The sequence below is a fragment of the Polyodon spathula genome, chromosome 22, assembly GCF_017654505.1.
Source record: "Polyodon spathula isolate WHYD16114869_AA chromosome 22, ASM1765450v1, whole genome shotgun sequence".
Lineage (NCBI taxonomy): Eukaryota > Metazoa > Chordata > Actinopteri > Acipenseriformes > Polyodontidae > Polyodon > Polyodon spathula.
In genome coordinates, this window is record NC_054555.1 from 23,270,131 (window position 1) to 23,289,832 (window position 19,702).

Here is a 19,702-nt window from a genome sequence, read left to right on the forward strand (position 1 = left end):
TGGGTGTGTGGAGACAGACTTCATGCTGCTGAAGGGGCTAATGGAGTTCTTGACCTCCCATATGGCCGTCCACTGTGACTTTCGGTAACTTCCTTCAAGATGAGAGAAGGCTGAGATCCCAACTGAATCCACATCTGCAAATCTATTGTCACTATTCCATTGATTAACACAGCAAATACAAACCTAACTTTAAAACAGCAAATTTAATGGGAGTAGCCGGGGGGGTCGACTTGGATGTGCGGTTACATCCCACACCACACCACTGCTACCTGGGGTTGGTCGTCACTTACTAAGAACCTTTTATCTTTGAACCAGTTCAATTCCTGTTCGGTTAAGACCTGCTTAGCTTCGACGATAAGAACTGTGCAGCAAGCATATGCAGATATAAAGGTGGAGTGCCTCAAATGGTTAGGTAGTGTTTCTATATTTAAAAAGGTTCTTCCTTTTAAAGTCCATGGGTTTAACCGAGCATGGATAATCATGCTCGGTTATCTCATAATCTCTTAGACTATCCCGTATTGGACTATCCCAAGCAAGTCATTTTAAAATGGGTTTGCTTAGTGATTAATCTTCCTGGTGGCCTCTGTTACTTTTGAATTTAGTAATGCCTGCATGATCTCATTATATGCTATGATTTTGAGCCAGCAGGACTGATTAAAATAGACCCTAAAGGGTGAGTGGTTTAGCTACATGCAGCACTGTATCACTCCCTGAGATCAATTCAGACGCCTGTAACACAGAAAGCCTTGGAGCTCAGCGATAAGCACACAGCAGGGATTGGGTGTTTATTAGAAAGACAGATCTCTTAAAATTAGGAGCGATAGATGGGCACTATGAGTGGGACAGAAACACTCAAAGAAACTTCAAGATGATTTTTTTTGTTTCATTATTTCAAAGTAACGGTGAATTTTCAATAATCAATTTAATGTAAACGTTTAAAATTAGGGCAAGGTCAATTCTTTGTGTCGTTTTTATTACATTTTTAAAAGAGAGAGAGAGAGAGAGAGAGAGAGAGAGAGAGAGAGAGAGAGAGAGAGAGAGAGAGAGAGAGAGAGAATCCAAATTTAGTGATATCGAAGTCGTGTAGATAGGATGACCGAGAACAACCAGATCAGTGGCCTGTGATTCTTGGTTAATCAAACTTGGTGCAAGTGCTGGGACAACCCAGGATATTTGTACCAACCGCAGCTGCTCGTTCTATCGCCATTACCTCTCCCTATCAAACCACCTCAACAATAAGAAGAACATATAAATTTTTCCAAAGTCTCCGGGTCATATTACTGCACACCCCTTTGACATCTGGCTGAAGGCTGTCAAGGGAAACTGTAACTACATTACAGACTAAGCCTATGACACGATATCAGTGCTGTGATAAACTAACTAGGTTAAAACCTGCTCGTATTCTATTGCTACTACTCTCTCTCTCCTCCTTCTCCCTTGCGTCTGTCGTTTCTGAGTTTTTTTAAAGTTCAACTAAAAAACACACATCTACATAATTTTTACATTGACCCATTAAAAGTTATTCTCTATCTATTTGGCATTCGTTAGTTTAGATACCTACAGTGCCGGGTCAGTATTACTGCAAGCCTTTCACTGGCTTCATCCATGGAGAGAGAGAGAGAGATGCCTCTCTCCTCCTCTCTCTCCTCTCCTCTCAATTGGAGAGACGATAAATAGAGAGAGAGAGATGAGAGAACTGCCCCCTATCTAGCTATTTTCCGTAGCACGAAACTAAGGATAACTTTCACGACTTCAGCTGGACTGATCAGCGCACGAAGTCCTAACTCACATATTTCTGAGAGAGAGAGAGAGAGAGAGAGAGAGAGACCAGATCGTGGCTGTGCTGTATCAGTGCAGTGCTGGGAGAGCAGGGGAGTTTGCTGGAGAGCTGTGGTGAGACACGCAACCATACCTACAGTGCCGGGTCAGTATTACTGCAAGCCTTTCACTGGCTTCATTCTGAAATGTTGGGTTATACATCTAAAATGATGTTTGTTGAATGCAAGTCACATATAAATTGGCTTCACTTTTACATCTGCATTTAGGAAATGATGACTCCCGATTGGTTTGGGCTTTCGTATGGACATTTGTATCAAAAAAGTGGTTCATAATACTTGATTTGCTGCGGATGTTAAAACTTTGTCTTGGTTTTTAGTTAACAAGCAACAACAGAAATTGTAGTGCAGTTTTGTTGAATGTTAAAAGTTCCATAATAAACTATTTGAGTTGTTGGGTCTTTAGCAAAACTAAGGTATGTTTGTTTTAAGAAATGATGTGTTTCTAAACTTTCTTATAGTACATATTAAAAGAGGCTTTGAAAAATTAACTTCTAACCCTTTCTGAAACACTAAACAAAGCTTTCATCAACTGCAAACCTAATGAATCAAAAACAGTCCTTGTGGTTTATGAATTAGCCCAATAATAAGGAAGAGATCTATGTCTTTAAACAGTGCAACATTCAGGTAATTATTAGCCTATTCCTGATGCCTAGGTCTTGTATGCGTTGTAGCTACTATCCTATACTGTGTAGTCCTACCAGCAGCTCTACCAAGTTTAAGGCTGAGCTCATACAGAATTCAGTAGACTTTGCCTCAGCTCGTATTGACTAGTCTAGTGGACCTGCGCCTGATTCATGAGAGCTGTTTGCTGTGGATGTCACCGCTGCATTGGTTCACCGTGGAGTGAGTGTGAGGGGGTCTGGGTTTCCAGGAGAGTGCTTTCCTAGAAGGGCTGGGCCTTTGCTCAGTTGGCAGGCTACGAGTGACAAACTTGTCTGGCAGCTGCCCCAGCTACAGTGAAATAGAGGTACTGTGATGATTTATAACTGATAACTGATCCAGATTAGCGCAACAATGTCCGCTGTCAGGGTAACGGAGCGATACCCTGATGTTTTCTGTCTCTCTATTGTGATGACTTGATATAAGCATTCTTTAGAGCACCATTCTAACTTTATTAATTACCTATATGGTAACAGTATCCTGGGAGACAGTCAGCAGGGACTTTTTTTCGACCTGAAAAAAGAAACAAGGATTAGGGGTCACACATGGAGATTAGATAAAGGGACATTCAGAGCAGAAAATAATAGGCGCTGTTTTACCCAGAGAATTGCGAGAGTCTGGAACCAACTCCCCAGTAATGTTGCTGAAGCTGACACCTTTGGATCCTTCAAGAAGCTGCTTGATGAGATTCTGGGGTCAATAAGCTACTAACAAACAAAACGAGCAAGATGAGCCAAATGGCCTCCTCTCATTTGTAAACTTTATAATGTTGACAAGAAGTCATCTAGAGTGCTGTCGCTGAAATGGAAACCATCTGTTGGAAATTAAAATAAAATTCCACTGATGAGATTTACAGGGCCAGTGGAACTGCGCTTTTCCCAGGAAGAAGTAGAGTCTGATAGTGAAACTACAGCAAGCACCCGATCACTCATGAGAATTAAACAGTCCAATGTTAGCTAGTAATGAAATCTCTGAATACCCAGGTGTCTCTGAAATGGCACAGCAGAATGATTGTTGCGAGATGGTTCTGTATTCTGAATTGGAAACACTTTTACAGGCATTGTGATCAAATAATTACAAATGAATAGTTTACCATATTCGTTTTTGGATAGGTGAAAGATATATAGATCCTATGCTTTGCTGCCGATTTTGCTCTGCACAGAGAACAGAAATGTACAGTAATAAATAATTATTTCTTACAACGTTACTAATAAATGATTGAGGTTTTTGAAACCAGTGTGGTTTCTGGTTTAAAAGCGTGGATATTGTTCACATTTATTGCAGGACATGAAAAAGTCCTGTCACCTTTTAATGTTTCTTTCATATCCATGTATAAATACTAGCGTCCTAACACTGTTTTGTTTATCAGTATGTGAGATTTCAGATCAGAGAAAAGTGTTTCCAGTGTAAAGTCCAGTTTGTGCAGAACCACAGAGAGACAACCACTAAAGCTCATGTAACATCATGGCAACATTTTTTTTCTGGCACGGTTTCAAGCAAATTCACTTAAGTTGCTCAAATCAAGATTGTTTAGATACTGCCCTGTTCAAATGGCGAAAAGATGCTAGAAAAAAAAGGCATGGCGTTACATGAGCTTAAATGGTTGACTGTTAAGTCATGACTGCAGTGCCTCATGAGACCTGACTTCATTAAACCTGGATTGCATCAAGAAAGGGCATTAGTTGTCACTACGGCCCACTATTATCCTTCAATTGGGATGCATATCCCTACAGACTATGTATAAGACAACCTTGCTTATGTCACACATGGATATAGCTTGAGAACTGCCCATCCAATGGCAATGAAACTTGGTATGGCCATGCCTTGGTGCAATTTTGATTGCAGGTCTTGATGACCTTGCATGGACACCTGATGTTTTTGAATTACATTATGAAGACTAATTAGCTGTCATCTCTCTCAGCTAGCATCAAAACGATTCGGCCCGCAAGACAATTAAAACAGCAGGAGGAGGACTGAAGCGTTGTAACAGCTGAGCTCGGTAGAGGTTTAGTAGCATCTGGAAAAAGTATTCAGGGTTTGGTCCAGTGCCAGCTATGAAATAATCTGTCATGCAGAACAAAAGTTTTTTTATTAGAGCCTTAAAAGCTGTTTAGCATGTACAATGAACTGTGTCATTCAATGATGTAAGTTACTCATTTGTTCTGTTTACTAGTATAACAAGTTTACACAGCGATATTGCTTCAGTGTGTATTACAAGCAGTAAATATTACAGCTGTCGCTAAAGGAAGATTACATTGGGGTACATTTAGAACAGAATGAAACCGTCTGGCTTTTCCTGTGTGGGCGGCACCTACTGGTACACTGCAGTATTGACTTAGGAATGCAGAGCTGCAGGATGCTTGTCTCCACAGTGTTTTTTGAGACCGTTCCTTGTGGAGCATCAGGAGTGGCCGGAGATTTGGGGGGCGAATGACTTTTGTTTGAAAGTCAAAAATTTGTCTAAGAGGTCTAGAGGCTGTCCCCCACCGCTCGGGTTAAAGGAGTGTCTATTGCTCCCTCCCTGAAATTATACGGACTTGCGGAGCAGTGCAATCAGTCTCTCCCGCAGGTCTTTTCTCTCCCTCTTTCTAAAAGCTGCATTCCAATGGAGGAACAGGAGGGCTCTAAATTTAGGCTGCTGGTGCTCATGTCAGGAGCTGGGAATTGTCACAGCAATACCCCCAGCGTCTCCAGCCCATAATAACAGAAGGACAACAACCAGAGCTTCCCTGGCAACTGGAGCTACTTTCTGATTGGCCATTGGGGGTGGGTAACTGAAGGCAGTGGGGATTTGGGGGATATAAGAGGAGACAGGGATTTATAAGCTTGTGAAACTTAGAGCGACCGGACAGTTCTGTCAGTGCTGCGGGATCAATACAATAGCCTATGTGTCATTTGTATTTACTATAGAGTACATTAATTGAGAAAGCATTAAGATTTGCTGCAGAGACAAAATGCCTGGTGTGAATTTGGACAACGCGGCCATCCAGCCCCTAGCCTGCGAGGGCACCGTGTTTGAGGAGTTGGGAGACTGCAGTTTTGAACAGATGCTCCGCAGCGCGGTGGCCGAGATCCACACTGACCTGCAGGCCTTCCGCAAGGGAGCGGACGCACGGCTGGAGGAAGTGGCCCGGCAAGTGCGTCCCCTAGCGGCCGTTGTCAACGACCTGCGAGAGGACAACCTGCGACTGCGTGCCCAGCAGGAGAGGCTGGTCAGGCAGGTAGAGGCCCTGTACCTGCTCCTGGGCCTACCCAGCCACGACCCTCACCCTCCCATCCTCGCTAGCACCCGTCGCCACTCCTCCTGCTCCACTGGGGGGGGCTTCTCACGCAGCAACAGCCTGGTGAGTCTGCTTATCCCTGTCTGGATGCACTTTGAATTAACACAGTACAGCTGCAGGGAATTTGGTGCAGTAAGAGGGGGAGGCGCATGCAACCAGTTGAAACTGTACATTTTGGGACCTCTCTTTTTAACAATTTTTCGGCGCGGTTTCTGGTTTTTAGAGAATAAGTAAAGGGTGTTTTATTGGAACAAAATTATTCCTAATATGCATTGCGTCTCCTGCTGTGAAAAGCATTAGTTTTTTATCATGTAGAAAGAACTGGATCATTATATAGGTTACATATTTGATTTAGGTTTTTTATTACTAATATTGGGAGGTTTACAGTGATATTGATTCAGTGTGTAACAGTCTGATGAGCATTGGACCAGACCCCCAAAAACATTTTGACTGTGAAAATCACCCTCAGTACTTCTGTTTTGCACCAAGGTTCCCTAGTAGTTCACATACCAGCCCCCATCAGCCACCAGATCAAAATTAGAATTTAAAAAAAGCCAGAAAGTGAACATCCTCAAGTAAACTCCAGTCTAGTTAACTTGTTTACTGATACATGGAAGGGCACAAGCTTCCTGCCTCCTTGAGCCCTGCTTGTCACGTTAGGTATTGTCATGTATTCTAGGAGTCAGATAGGCATTCTCCTCTCACTGCTTTCAACAGAATTATTACGTTTTTTAAAACTTTTGATTGATACATTTTCCTATTCAACAGAAAACTGTGGTTTCGTCCGAAAGAACCCAGAGAACTATGGATCTGTGAAAGAAACCAGTTACTGGATCCACAGCAGTCTGTTTGCTGTTTTCTGATGTGAAAGTCAATCCAATTGTTAACACTAGCAGTGTTTAATTATTAAGAAGAGGTGTGATATCAATGGCATTCATTTGAATGAGAAATATTTTAAGTAAACAACTCAAAGTGGCGTTCAAATAATTCTCATGCCTAACTTCAGCACTCAATATTATTTTATTCGGATAACATCCTGCTGATTTTTTAGGAAACAACGAGCGCTTTTAACATGGACTTAAGGGAACAGCTCTGAAATATTTATTAAAACTATACGGGACGGAAGAATATTTTCCAGCTATGTTACTAAAACATCATCTCCAGTATTGAAAAAGGATTTACCTCCGTACCTGAAGATGTGTTAAGAGAGAGAGTTTGAAAGTTTAATGAGTGCAATTTCCAAACCGACTTGATTTTGTACATGTCGTTTACATAAAGGGTGACACGTTTTGGGTATAAATTGAGAGCTTTACCATTTTAAGTTGATTAGAATAATTAGCTTTCATTTATTTAGATTTGAATTTATTTTGAAATAGATACAAATTGATGTTTTTACGAGCCTGCTTTAGGTCTGAACAGGTGCCAGTGTACCCAGTCCTGTAGAACTGACCAGACTGTTCTTTGGATTGGCCACACCGAAGAGACCGTAAACAATCCTGCCCTAGTTTATCTCCTCTATTAATAGCTCAGACTGAAGAACTGTCACCACTGCTCTTAATACAATACATGAGTCCTGTTATAGAGCAGTGAAAAGCACTCATTTACAAGGAGGCTGTACTCAGTGTTATAGGAGGCTGATCTGGGTGGTGAAGATTAAGATCTGGACACGTTTTGTACAAATGTTCCTGTCCATAAATAAGTGATATGCTGCAGTGTAATAAACCATAGTGAAAGTATTGCAAAGCCCAGTCAGCCTTCTCTTAATGCTTTCAATGTAAGGTGTTTTTGCAAGTCTGGTTGAAACCTTTTTGATTCACTCTTGAACTCAAAGGAATACACCCCATTTATCAGTCATATGTTTAAAATAATGTAATTGTATCAGTAGAATTGTTCTTACAATACCTGTGCTTATATTCCAGTTAAACAGTACTGTACTGTAACCACAGCTATGCGTGCGTGAGGACGCTAAAAACACAATAAAACTACAGCCACATATTAACTTTGGTTGCTGGCACGCTTGGCAGATGCCAGGCTGGTCTGCCATGTACTCCCTAACCCGGGACACTTAAACAAGCCAACACAACCTGTAGACCTCAGCACCTGTAAAACTAGAGCACTCGCAGCACAAGCCTACCCTCTTCTTGAGGCTCGGGCAGTCAGCTGCTGCCAGCCAGAAAGAAAAGTTCAACAGCCCATTTACACTGGGGACATCTAATCCACTTCCATTCCATTGGAAAGGTTCAGAGTGTAAACACAGCTGGCTTTTATGCAATTATCTGCCCAGCAACAGGGGTGGAGTGGCTATAAATGTTGCCATGAAAGATTCAATATAACATTTCTCCATGTGTGTGCGTGTGTGAATGTGCCATCTCCAGCTGTTATGGTGTAGAGTTGTTACCGCTAGTTTGGCAGCCTGTAAGTGCGTAGGTATGTACCAGTTCTATTTGTATCAGTATACCGAGAGCTGCCCCTCTAATTCTGATCAAACGCACGACTGGATTCCTTATTTTCAGAATCTCAGTTACTTCTCTGAGTTCTGGTTTCTGAATGATAATGAAGGCTATGGGTCACATTTACGAAGCTTTTCTTCTAGTGTAAAATTTGCTCCACTTTTTTTTCTAAATGGAATCCCACTAAAACTAAAACATCCTGAATTGTTTATTTCTATCGGAGCAAATTTTGCACTGCAGCAAAAGCTTAGTTAATCTAGCCCTTTATCCCATTCAACTTTACATGGCTGCTTGATAGAAGAGGTTATTCCACTTAATGTAGTTTACTGTGGTGCCCATGCTCACACTAAAACCCCTAATTGGCAAAATTAATGAAGACAGAATCTCTTGGAAACCACTTCATGTCTGGGTTGGATTAAACTATTGGGTATGTGTTGGAAGATGTTTCTCTACATAGTCTTAATGTTGGTTAATGTGTCTTTTTTCATTGTACTGATCCTGAGCTTATATAGGCTTGATCTTGTGATCCTACTGGAAGAATCGGATTTAAATGTTGGATGCACATTTGTCAGAATTGCAACAAAATGCAAATGTCAGATGGACTCCTGAAACTATGCTTTGATCTTTTACTTGGCTGCAGCCCCGAGAACACTCATTGAGTTAAGTGTTTCTTGTTAATCTCAGCTGGTGACGGTACCCCGTAATTGTTCTGATGCATTGGAGCAGGTGGCTTGTCCTTCTGTCCTGGCTGTGTGCTCAGGACAGGGCTCTCGATGCTTGGAGGAGTTTTTGAAAGGCCAGGCACTCGCTCCCTCTCTCTGTGATGATGTTACTGAGGCCTGAGCTCAAAGTGTAAATAGCTCACAGCAGCTGCAGAGATGTTTCGGAGATCAGAGCAGCACTGCCCAAGCCTGGGGCCGTGCTTTGTTGTGCTATTTCCAGCAAGCCCTTTCCCCCTTCTCCTTCCAGTAGCATTGTCAAGGGCATGCGAGATGGGGCCAGGACACAGGTGAAACTAAGGGGATAAAGGGATACTTAAGAACTGGAGTCATCCAAGTGTAGTATTGAGGCATCTTCACTGAGATGAATTCTCAGGGTATCGATCCGTTGGTTAGCAATGTAGAGGAATATGATGAAGACTTCTCATTACTGCAACCCTCCCAACAAAGCAGAGTAAGACTTGTACTGCAGTGCTTTGGGCGTGCTTTAAAGTGTACAAAGTACCCTTTTTAAAATAGAATCATTTTCTTCTGACCATTAAAGAGCCGAAAAGGCCTTTTATAAAGAATTCTATTAATTAAAGTAACACTGGCCTCTTTGGTCTGTGGTGGTTTCCCCTCCCTGCTGCGTTAATTACAGCATTGCGACACTGGGTGGTACTGTCCAAATTATTACAGATGAATAAAATAGTTTATCGGTTACAGCCCCCAAATACATTTTCATGGGATGTTCAAATGCAATGCTCATTTTTTTCATTTATGCCCCCTCTTTTATAAGCGAGATACAAAGTTCAATGTTTCGTTAAAAATGAAACAACAAGGGTTTAACTGCCTATCTCTCCCTCCTCGTCTCTCTCAGATGGAGACGGAGCCCGTCCTGGCTGTCGAGGCCACAGAGACTCCCCCCAGTGACACGGACGTGGTCCCCAACTGCACTCAGGGGGCTCTTGGGAAGGGGGAGGGGCACCGGGGAAAGCTGACGGCCAAGGAGCTGGATGCCATTGAAGACGAGGAGGTCCTGGACAAGATGGTACGCAGCAAGGAACTCTGGGACTGTGGTTGGCCAAGGTTACATGGGCCACTGTGAGGAGATAAAGCACATGGGGACCATCATAGTTATTTTGTGTGTGAAAAGAAAATCAAACTCTTAAGAGGATTGTGTTTATTTTATTTTATTTGTATTTTATTTTGGTTCTAGTTGCCTACCTTACGTAACATAGGCTAGATCGGACAAAGTGTTTTTGTAAAACAGCCTGCGTCGTCCAGTGACCACCAGCTTGAGATCAATAATATATAGATAGTAGACTCTGATATCGATGAGAGACATGATATCGATGTGCTAGCATAGGGTGCTGTGCAAGGTGCAGGCTGATTTTTACCCCACTAAAGTAAGCTTGCATCATAAAGCACCCTATAATGTATTCTAGATCTATTACCAGCAGTACTCATCTGTGCTGCAAATGGTGCTTACTAACATAAAGCCATATACATGTATACATGCTGTCAGGTCTATATGCTGTGTTCAAACTCTCAGTAAGCTAGTCTATTTCTTCCCCCCCCCCTCCTGACAGATCGACGAGACAACAGATTTCGAGGAGAGAAAGCTGATCAGAGCGGCTATGAGAGATCTACGCAAGAAGAAGAGAGGTAAGAGGGGAGGGGTGTTCCCAAGGGCGGGGTCTGTAAAGGGGATATTTGACATATCATATATGTACCTGTGTTCTGTGTGATTCTCTATTTTTTCTGTATCTATTCACTCAGACTTCTCATTAGGTGTGTCACTGAGAATGTAATTTGAATTGCGTGTGATCCTGTGCTGACCCAGCCCCTCTGCCGAGTCTCCTGTCCTGATCTTCCCCCCCTGTCTTCATACCCTCTCCCTCCTGCCTGTATCCCCTCTCCCCCCTGACGGCATCCTCTCTCCCTCCTGACTTCATCCCCTCACCACCTGCCTCTGTTCTCCCTTGCTCTTTGCTGTCTTTCTCAACTCTCTTCATTCTAGATGCTCTGCTGGGTGGCAAACAGAGATCGGAGGAAGATCTAGGTATGGGGCTGAGGGGTCTTGGGGCTCAGTGCAGTGTGTTTGTTTGTGCTTCTTTGAGTATGTGTTCATCCATCTGTCTATCTCTGTGTTCTTGTCTGTCTTCTGCACGATTTGTGTTAGTTAGTGTTAGTTGTGTGTACCATATGTATTCTATGATTTATATCTGTGTGTGTTTAGGGAGTTCCCAGTGTGGTTCAGTACAAGTGTAAATTTAGGGTGATGTCACAAGCACTTCACACAAAAAAAAGAAGAACCCCACCCCCACAGAATGTCTTAGAAAACTTTTAATGAACCTCAATAGATTAGACAGCCAGATTGCCGAAACATACATTATAGTTAGATAGATTACACTATGTAACACAATTTTTGTTCCTGGGTAGTAAGTGTTATTTCCTAATTGCTTATGCCTCAAAAGTATAGAAAATGGCTATTATTCCCCACAAACTTTGCTTTTGTGACCACGACAGTGATAGTTCAAAATATGACTACAAAAGATTTAGAAGTGAGTAGTTTTTCGAGATTTACGATTATACTGTAAATACAGTATAATCGTAAATCTCGAAAAACTACTCACTTCTAAATCTTTTGTAGTCATTTTTTTATTACTTTAGTATAAATACATGTTAATTTGGATTCATATGTTGTTTTTTTCTGACTTTATGTGAACGAAAAGACACACATTTGCCCGTTTTCCCATTGGAAATAGTGATATTTTGAAATATCGCTGTCCTGGTCACAAAAGCATAAGCAATTAGGAAATAACACTTACTACCCAGGAAAAAAAAAAAAAAAAAATTTGTTACACGGTGTTATCATCGGAATAGGCCATCTCCTTGGGATATTCTAGCCATTTTATTTTATTTATCTTAAGGAAATAGAAATGTAAACCCTTGTGGTAAGCTGATTAATAATCAGTTACCCGCTCCCCTCCACTGTGAATACTGGCTGTCCTCCAGCTGTGGCAGCATTGTTAACCTTTCCCTGCTCCCCGCAGACCAGCGAGAGAAGGAGCGAGAGAAGGAGCGCGAGACTCGGCTCCAGGAGATGAAGCAGAAACAGGAGGAGAAGAGGAGCCAGACTGCCCGTGCTGGAGAGATAGTGGTCAGAAAAACAGAGAAGATCTCCCACTCGGGTAACCAATTACCCCCTCGCTTTCACTGCCTAATCACTGAATATATATATATATATGCATAGTGGAGATGCTTGTATGTATACAACATCACTGGCATGCTTGCTTTGTTAGCCACTGTTTATCCAGATTGGGTGTATCGGTATGGCCATTCCTTAGCATTCAGGGAGTGGTGGTTAGCTTTTGCAGGAATTCTGTTTCATTTCATTGGGCTAATCAAGGTTTCCTATTTTAGGAACTGCTTTGCGCAGGTTTGATTTTGCATGGATATTTGTTGCGTATAGAATATTAAATGGTCTGCATATAATAGTACATTAAGGGTTATTCACAGCAGTGTATATATGGAGGGACTTTACTGTTACTGTAACTACACATGGCTTTTTGTATCTGCTAAGGCTGCTTTTTTGTAGAACTATGATGTTCTGCATGCTGTGTATCTTGGTGGCTAAATCCTGGAAGTCTTTTTGCTGTGAAACTCTGCATGAGTATTCATTTATAAGGTGCTGTGACCTGTACTCTGGTATTGTTGTGACAATGAGTACTGGGACAGAAAGTGTAAAAATAGTTACTTACCAATGTTAAGAAATGGTTTTCCTCCGTCAGTTTTTGTTTCACCCAGCACCTTAATAATGAGAAAATTAAACACTCAGCTCTCCAGCAATGTCATTGCCAGCACCTTAATAATAATGAGCACTAGTGTAAACACTCCATTCTCAGCTCTCCAGCACAGTCATTGCCTGCACCTTAATGAGCACCAGTCTAAACACTCCATTCTCAGCTCTCCAGCACTGCCTCGCTGTACCTTCTAGAATTACATGGTACCTGTGTGGTTCTCTGTGTTACCTCCTTAATCTGATTTCTGATTGGACCTATATTACTGCAGTAGGATAAAGGAATACTTTTATAGCACCTATATTTTCATAATATTTCATTTCTTACCGGTTTAATTAATAAGGTGGTTGTATAACTACTTTGCTTTGCTGCAGTAGTTAGTAAGCAGGGTAGTTAATGAAACGGCACAGAGAATGATAGCGCACAAGTGGAATAGTTTATTAAACCGGAAAGGAGTGACATATTCAGAAAATGTCAATGGAAGGAAAACGTCAGTATTAAACCCCCTCGTTGATTGAAGGCGGTGCACAGAGAAGCTGCGGCAGGTAATGGCTCAGGTACCATGTCCTGCGCTGTGTTCTCAGCACAGTCTTAACATCCCGGTTTGATCTCCTGTCTCGCCCAGATGATGGCAGCAGGGCGTCCCGCACTACCACCATGGAGGCGAGTTACATGAAGAGGTCTGAGAGTGAGTAGTATTACAGTGTTACTCAGACTTGTCCATACTGAGGGTTTCAGTATCACATGACTGGTCCCTCTACACAGGTCTTCAGTTCTGGAGGGACTAGTCACTATACACTGGTTTCAGTGTTGTAGTGATGAGTCTGTACACAGAGCTTCAATATTATAGTGACTAGTCTTTATACAGTGCTTCATTGACAGTGACTGGTGTCTGTACACAGGGCTTCAGTACTATAGTGACTGGTCTCCATATACAGATATCATTGGGACCAGTATCTATACATGGAGGTGTCTGTTGATCCACACATACCTTACATTTTTACATCATATATATCTAGAGAACCAATTCTCTATGGTTTGAACGTTATAAGAATTTTTTTTTTTGGCGAGTATCGAAACTGGGGATATATGGTTTGCACCTGCCCGTCTGTATGTATGCACTAAACTAAAATTTGACTTTGTTTGGGATAGCGAGGATCAACGTACCTAAAGCTGCTGGGTATACTTCTAATCCTGCGGAGCATGAAAAAATAAATAACAGAGAGTATAGAGAAATACTGAATCTTGAAGAAGTCCTTTGCTGGAAGCCATCTTCTTGCGTACCATTTTCAGACTTTACAGTATTGTTTGAATTTGAGGTGTTAATAACTTATGAAGTTTTCTTTCTCTCTCTCTCCCTCTCTCTCTCTCTCTCTCAAATGCAGACTGTACAACTGTTGTTCAGACCAAATCCTCCTTCAGCTCCACTTCTTCCTCCACCTCTACCAAGAAGATGGGCAGGTGAGTAGCACTGACTCTGTTAGTCTGAACCCAAGGCAAATACAATCAGGAACTGGCTGAATTGAATCCAGGTTGGGTAGCACTGGGTACATTGGCCTTTGCGGTCTAGTGGGTTGGGGTGGAAAATGAGTCTTGGTTTAGTTCACCTCAACACACTTCAGCCCCTACTGGTCGCCCCACCGTTCCAGACAGATTCCCATGCCTCCTGGGGTCCCAGTGCTTTGAATTGGGTGTTTCAAATTGGGTAGAAAAATGTGTAACACTGGTTAAAAATACAAACCTTGCAGAAAATAAGGTTGATCAGCCCCATTGGCCTTTTAGAAAACACCTAGCAAGTAGAGCAGTCTGCATTCTTTACATGGTGTCCAGTGAGAAGAAGGTTGCTGTGTCCGTCGATGAGTTTGCAGGCTGATCTCCCCTGTGTGACCCGGATCCCTCCTGTCTCCGGTAGTATCTTTGACCGTGAAGATGACTTGTCCTCCCGCGCTCTGGAACGCAAGCAGGCGGAGCGGCACAAGGAGATCATGCGGTCCCAGACCCTGCCCAAGACCTCCGCCACACAGGCCAGGAAAGCCATGATCGAGAAGCTGGAGAAGGGGAGTGGCAGGTGAGGCTGGCAGCCCTGGCAATCTAGTCATAGGCACTATTATTAATCTGTTTCCTGTTTATATCCAATTGTAATGAAACTGTCTAAAGTCAGTTATTGAGAGTATCACAATCTGTGGATATAAGCAGGAACCGGTCCCTCTGTCTTTATATATATAATTGTACCAAATATAATTTTTACTAATGTCTAGATATCTCATTTATCCCATAGTGAGGAAACAATATTAGGACATTCTGTAGCACAAATTATTGAGAGAATCTGAATCTGATGATGCACAATATCACACTGAGTTTTACAGTGCATATACCGGGTACATGACTAATTTTGTATTGGTAGCTGTGGCGGTATACAGTCTGTAATCAAAGGGAGTTTTATTAAACGAATGAGTGTTGATGTGCGGCTCAGTGTGTGGATGGTGTAGTGAGCGCCGCTTCTCTCATCGTCAGCCCTGCAAACCCGGCTGTGTCACGGGTGGTCAAGGTTCAGAGGGCATCCAGCTTCGGGGTACCCAACGCCAACTCCATCAAACAGATGCTGCTGGACTGGTGCCGGGCCAAGACCCGCGGCTATGAGGTCAGTGCTGCCCCCCACCCCCTTCTCGTGTGCTCTGACACACCTCCTCGGTGGATTTAAATCATTGGCGTTCCTAGAAGTGTTGTTGTCCCCAACGGTGAATACACATCCCAGCATCAGGCACAGAGGAGTACAAACTTGAACCTTGCTGTCTTACAGAAACTAAAAGAAACTCCAAGGACATTAAAAAAAAGACTTCTAGTTAAACATTTTGTCATTTCAATATTGAGTGTTTCTAAATTCAGCACTGTTGGGTGTATTTAGTGGTTGCAAACACTCCATGATGTAGTAATTCTAAAAGAAACCTTCAACAAATGCCTTTAATTGAAATGTCTTTAGGGATTAGCCATAAAACCTGAACTTAAAGGACATGGGAGAAGCATCCGTTCGGCTAATGACAGGAAAGAAGCTGTTGACGGGGTGGGGACAAGGCTTGCAAATACATTTATTTAACTTTGTGTAGAGTGAAAAGAACCATTTTTCCTTTGAACCCTCTTGGTCGGCAGCACGTGGATATCCAGAACTTCTCGTCGAGTTGGAGTGATGGCATGGCGTTCTGCGCTCTGGTTCACAATTTCTTCCCAGACTCCTTCGACTACACGGCACTGAACCCCCAGAACCGGCGGAAGAACTTTGAGGTGGCCTTCACCAATGCAGAGTGAGTACTGCGAGCCTGCAGTGCCCCCTGCTGACAGGCTCTGTCACTGCGAGAGGTTTCCAATATTGATCACAGATGTGTTTCATTTCTCAGTCAAGGAAGTCTGCAGTTTCATTGTGTGATAGGCCCACTGCAGAGAGATGCTCTTATACCCTGCTCCATGCTCCACATGCACTGAAGCTAGAGACTTCCTTGAACGGTTAGATTAGAGATCTATAACAATCTAAAATATAAACTCCACAACAACCAGGGATTTCGTAAAAAGGGTGTGTTCGGGTGGGCAGCCAGGGATATGGAACAGAAGGCAACTACAAACTGAAACAGCCATCATGGAAGTGTTCTTGTTTTCTGCTTTCCATATTCGGAGCCCAGGATCTGGCAGTTAGTTGGCAGATCAGCATTGTTTCTCTGTGTATTTTAATGACTTAGAACAGCCTGCGTTTTTAAGTGTCAATCAGTAAAGTAAAGAAAAGCAGTTTCTTTTTCTAAAGAGAAAGTAGCTTTGACCTGAATTCAGGAGCTGCTCTTCAGTTCCATTTTGACAGGATGCTGTACTGGCCCAATCACCTACTGTGTCATTATAGCAGTAGGAGCCAGCACTGGTTAGCGAGCAAATCACAAGATGACACTGTCTCTGTGGCAAAAGAGAACATGACGACTGGAACTGAAGAGCAGCTCCTGAAGACAGGTCAAAGCACCTTAACACAGACTACTACTACATATCACAAGACATACAAGGACAGTAATTGCAATTGCAACCCCCCTAAAAAAGGTAATAGCCTCTCTAATATATCTTTGTTTTCAAGGACAATACCTTTTTAGGGTTTACCTCCAGAAGAGTTTTTCAACTGTGTGACACAGTTGCCATGACGCCAGTTACAAACAGTTAGTTCACTCCAGGCCTATGCTCTGCATATAGTCCCCATTCCCATACCTACCAGGCATTCCTTTCATCAGCCTCTGCCAGATGCAGACAGGCAATGGAATACACCTCTGGTCAATGTATCTTATTTTCCTCTGTTTATATGTTGTGAATCATTGGAAACTGTTAGTTCAATTTACCCAGTGTTCCATCACCAGCTGTGTCTGCAGTAAACTTCTTTGAAGATAGCCAGAAGCGGCCATCACATGACCAGTGGTGTGATCTGTGTACTTAGCTAGCCAATCAGAAAGCTGGACACTCAGAAGAGATTTATTTATCCATAACATAAACTAAACACAAAATGAAGTAATGCAGACCTGCAGGGCTTCAAGATTTAAAGGAGAGTTAACCAAGGTTATCAAATGACATTTCTTACTAGCACTAGCAGTATTATCACTGGTCCCCCTTTTCTACAAACTGAAGCATAAAATCAAAGCAGAAGGCCATGCTATTGCTGGAAAGATGCTTCTGCTTCCTGCTGCTCACATAATGCTGAGTTCAGATTAAGGTTCAGATATTTCAATGAGCATATTGTTCTAGTAAGCTGTTTACTGATTTTATTAAGGTGCCCACTAATTCCAGCGCTAATCATAATTGTACATTTTCAGCCCCCTTATTTGACCCCAGTTTGAAGTACCGACTGCATGCAGGTACAAAAACAAGACAAATGTTATCTACCAAAATAAAGCCAAGTACTGTGTCTGATGTTTATCAATCCTAATTTCCTAACCAGAACCAATATCGCAAGGTTATCCATTCATGAACCCTGCTCTCCAGCACCCCTTAGAGGCAGAGGTGCTTCTGTACACCCCCTATATATCCCTTGTCTTCTCTACTAAAAAAAAAAAAAAACATTTCGGAGTTTTAAAGCCCCTTCAAGTTTGCTACACAAAGGGTGCTTTACCATTCCCCCAGTCAAGCGCTGAATTGGGAAGGAGCTTAGGGCTCGATTCTCTTCTCTGCGCTTTTCCTCCCTCTCCCTCTCTCCATCCTTCCCTCTCTCCCTCCCTATCTCCTACCCTTGCTGCGTCATTTGATTCATGTTCTGTTCAAGGCTGGGATGAACCCTTCACTCCTACTGGACTCATCCTTTTGTGGTTTCAGGAGCTCAGGGCTCAGAACATGTATATCCAGCAGTGTATGTTACAAGACTACCATGTTTAAATAGACAGTTAAAGAAGAGATACTGGACTTATTTACAACACCATTACAGATCAGTGTAGCACTGAACAGTACATTTGGAAGTTTGCTAGTCCTAATAGTCTGCCTTCTTGAAAGTATGTGTAGGTATCACCTTTTTTATTGAACAAACCCATTTAAACTCCCTTAGTAGATTAATTTTCATGTTTGCTTACAGCTCTTATGTATTAATGAGTGCTGGGCTTGGCTTTGTATTTGTTTGTAAACATTCTCAAAATAATTGCTAGCAAATTAGCTTAGGAAAAGATGTGGAAGTTGCATTATCAAAAAAAAACCTGTTCAGGTTCATGGGACTTCTGACAGATTCTGCTGTTTTGAAACAGATAAGTACCTTGAGTCTACCCACAAAGGGTTAACTCTCCCAGGGAGTGAAGGGTTAGGCCTGCGACCTCTGACCTGTGACACGCAGGCTGCTGCTTGACGTCACCTGGAAATGCCAGCCCCCATCTCCCTTCCCCACTGCATGACTCCTCTTTGCCTCTTCCAGGGTGTTGAAACTTAACAGAAGGATTCCCAATCTGCTGAGGTTACCTGCTGTTGTCTCACCCAAACCTCCCCGCTCTAACATCTCATGTCATGCATTCAGATCGAGCTTAGGTCGTATGTCACAATACTCCCCCTTGAAAGGAGTCATTTCATGCTTGGCTGCAGGTCTTTAGCATTGAACTTGACTATGGGCAATCTGGCTTTAACATTTCTTAAATGGGGGATTTTGAAGATGTCCTCTGTGGACAACACAGCTTGTCCTGGTCTAACTGACTTCTCTGGTGTACTGAAATTTTAACAAGCATTCTGATTGTGCATTTTGAACTTAAGGTTGACTGTTCTAACAGACAACGCATCTGTGGTCTTAACCCATAGAATCAATGTTAAAACTAGGTTGCTTGTAGGAGATGGTAAAGGAAAAAGCTGTAGACAAGCATCATTTTCAATGAAGGACATGTTAGATTTTGAGGTTTTAAAGGTTTTGAGAGACTTCACAAAGACCTTGTTTACACAGATCATGTGATGGTCCTAACTTGGTGGTACAGCAGCTGCCACACATTTTGCCATGATTGTGTGTTGAAAGAAATGTTTTAGCAGATGGCACATTTAAGGAACAGGTTTAATGAAGGTATTTCAAAATCAATTGGATTACCTGTCGATATACACTGCCTGGCCACTTTATTAGGACCTGTACCTGAATATCTGGTTGGGTCACCGTTTACCCCGATCGCAGCCTTGACAAAAATTAAGCTGGCCAAATATTTTCACTACGAGTGCCTGTGAAGGATTTTATATGCATGCCGTTATTGGACATAAACCTCAAGGTACCATGTAGGATCTCAGCTGCAACCTCCAGACCGGACTCTGAAAATTCCCTTCCTGAGGCAAAAAGGAAACTTGAACTATTTCTGTCCTCTTTCATGTAGTGCTTGATGTGTCTCACACACCATCTCTTTCTCCTCCTCCTCCCCTCCCTCACGATCCACCAGCATCCCTCACCATCTAGACCCCTAGACGTGTATGTTTGACAGAACGAACCTGGACAATGCAATCCTCTTCGTT

The 19,702-nt window shown here is 42.5% G+C and overlaps 1 protein-coding gene across 7 annotated transcripts in view; it reads left to right on the forward strand.

The window, feature by feature from the left end:
• LOC121297153 (smoothelin-like) overlaps nucleotides 1-19,702 on the forward strand; it is a 78,965-nt gene that overhangs the window by 53,793 nt on the left and 5,470 nt on the right. For 4 of the 7 annotated variants that reach the window (XM_041223232.1, XM_041223233.1, XM_041223234.1 and 1 more), the window contains 9 exons: nucleotides 9,808-9,978; nucleotides 10,520-10,595; nucleotides 10,951-10,992; nucleotides 11,987-12,124; nucleotides 13,359-13,421; nucleotides 14,119-14,194; nucleotides 14,646-14,801; nucleotides 15,248-15,374; nucleotides 15,881-16,032. In XM_041223232.1, the coding sequence (XP_041079166.1) occupies nucleotides 9,808-9,978; nucleotides 10,520-10,595; nucleotides 10,951-10,992; nucleotides 11,987-12,124; nucleotides 13,359-13,421; nucleotides 14,119-14,194; nucleotides 14,646-14,801; nucleotides 15,248-15,374; nucleotides 15,881-16,032 (1,001 nt within the window). The remainder of the gene's footprint in view (nucleotides 1-9,807; nucleotides 9,979-10,519; nucleotides 10,596-10,950; nucleotides 10,993-11,986; nucleotides 12,125-13,358; nucleotides 13,422-14,118; nucleotides 14,195-14,645; nucleotides 14,802-15,247; nucleotides 15,375-15,880; nucleotides 16,033-19,702) is intronic. The other 3 variants (XM_041223235.1, XM_041223239.1, XM_041223237.1) reach the window with 2 other exon arrangements.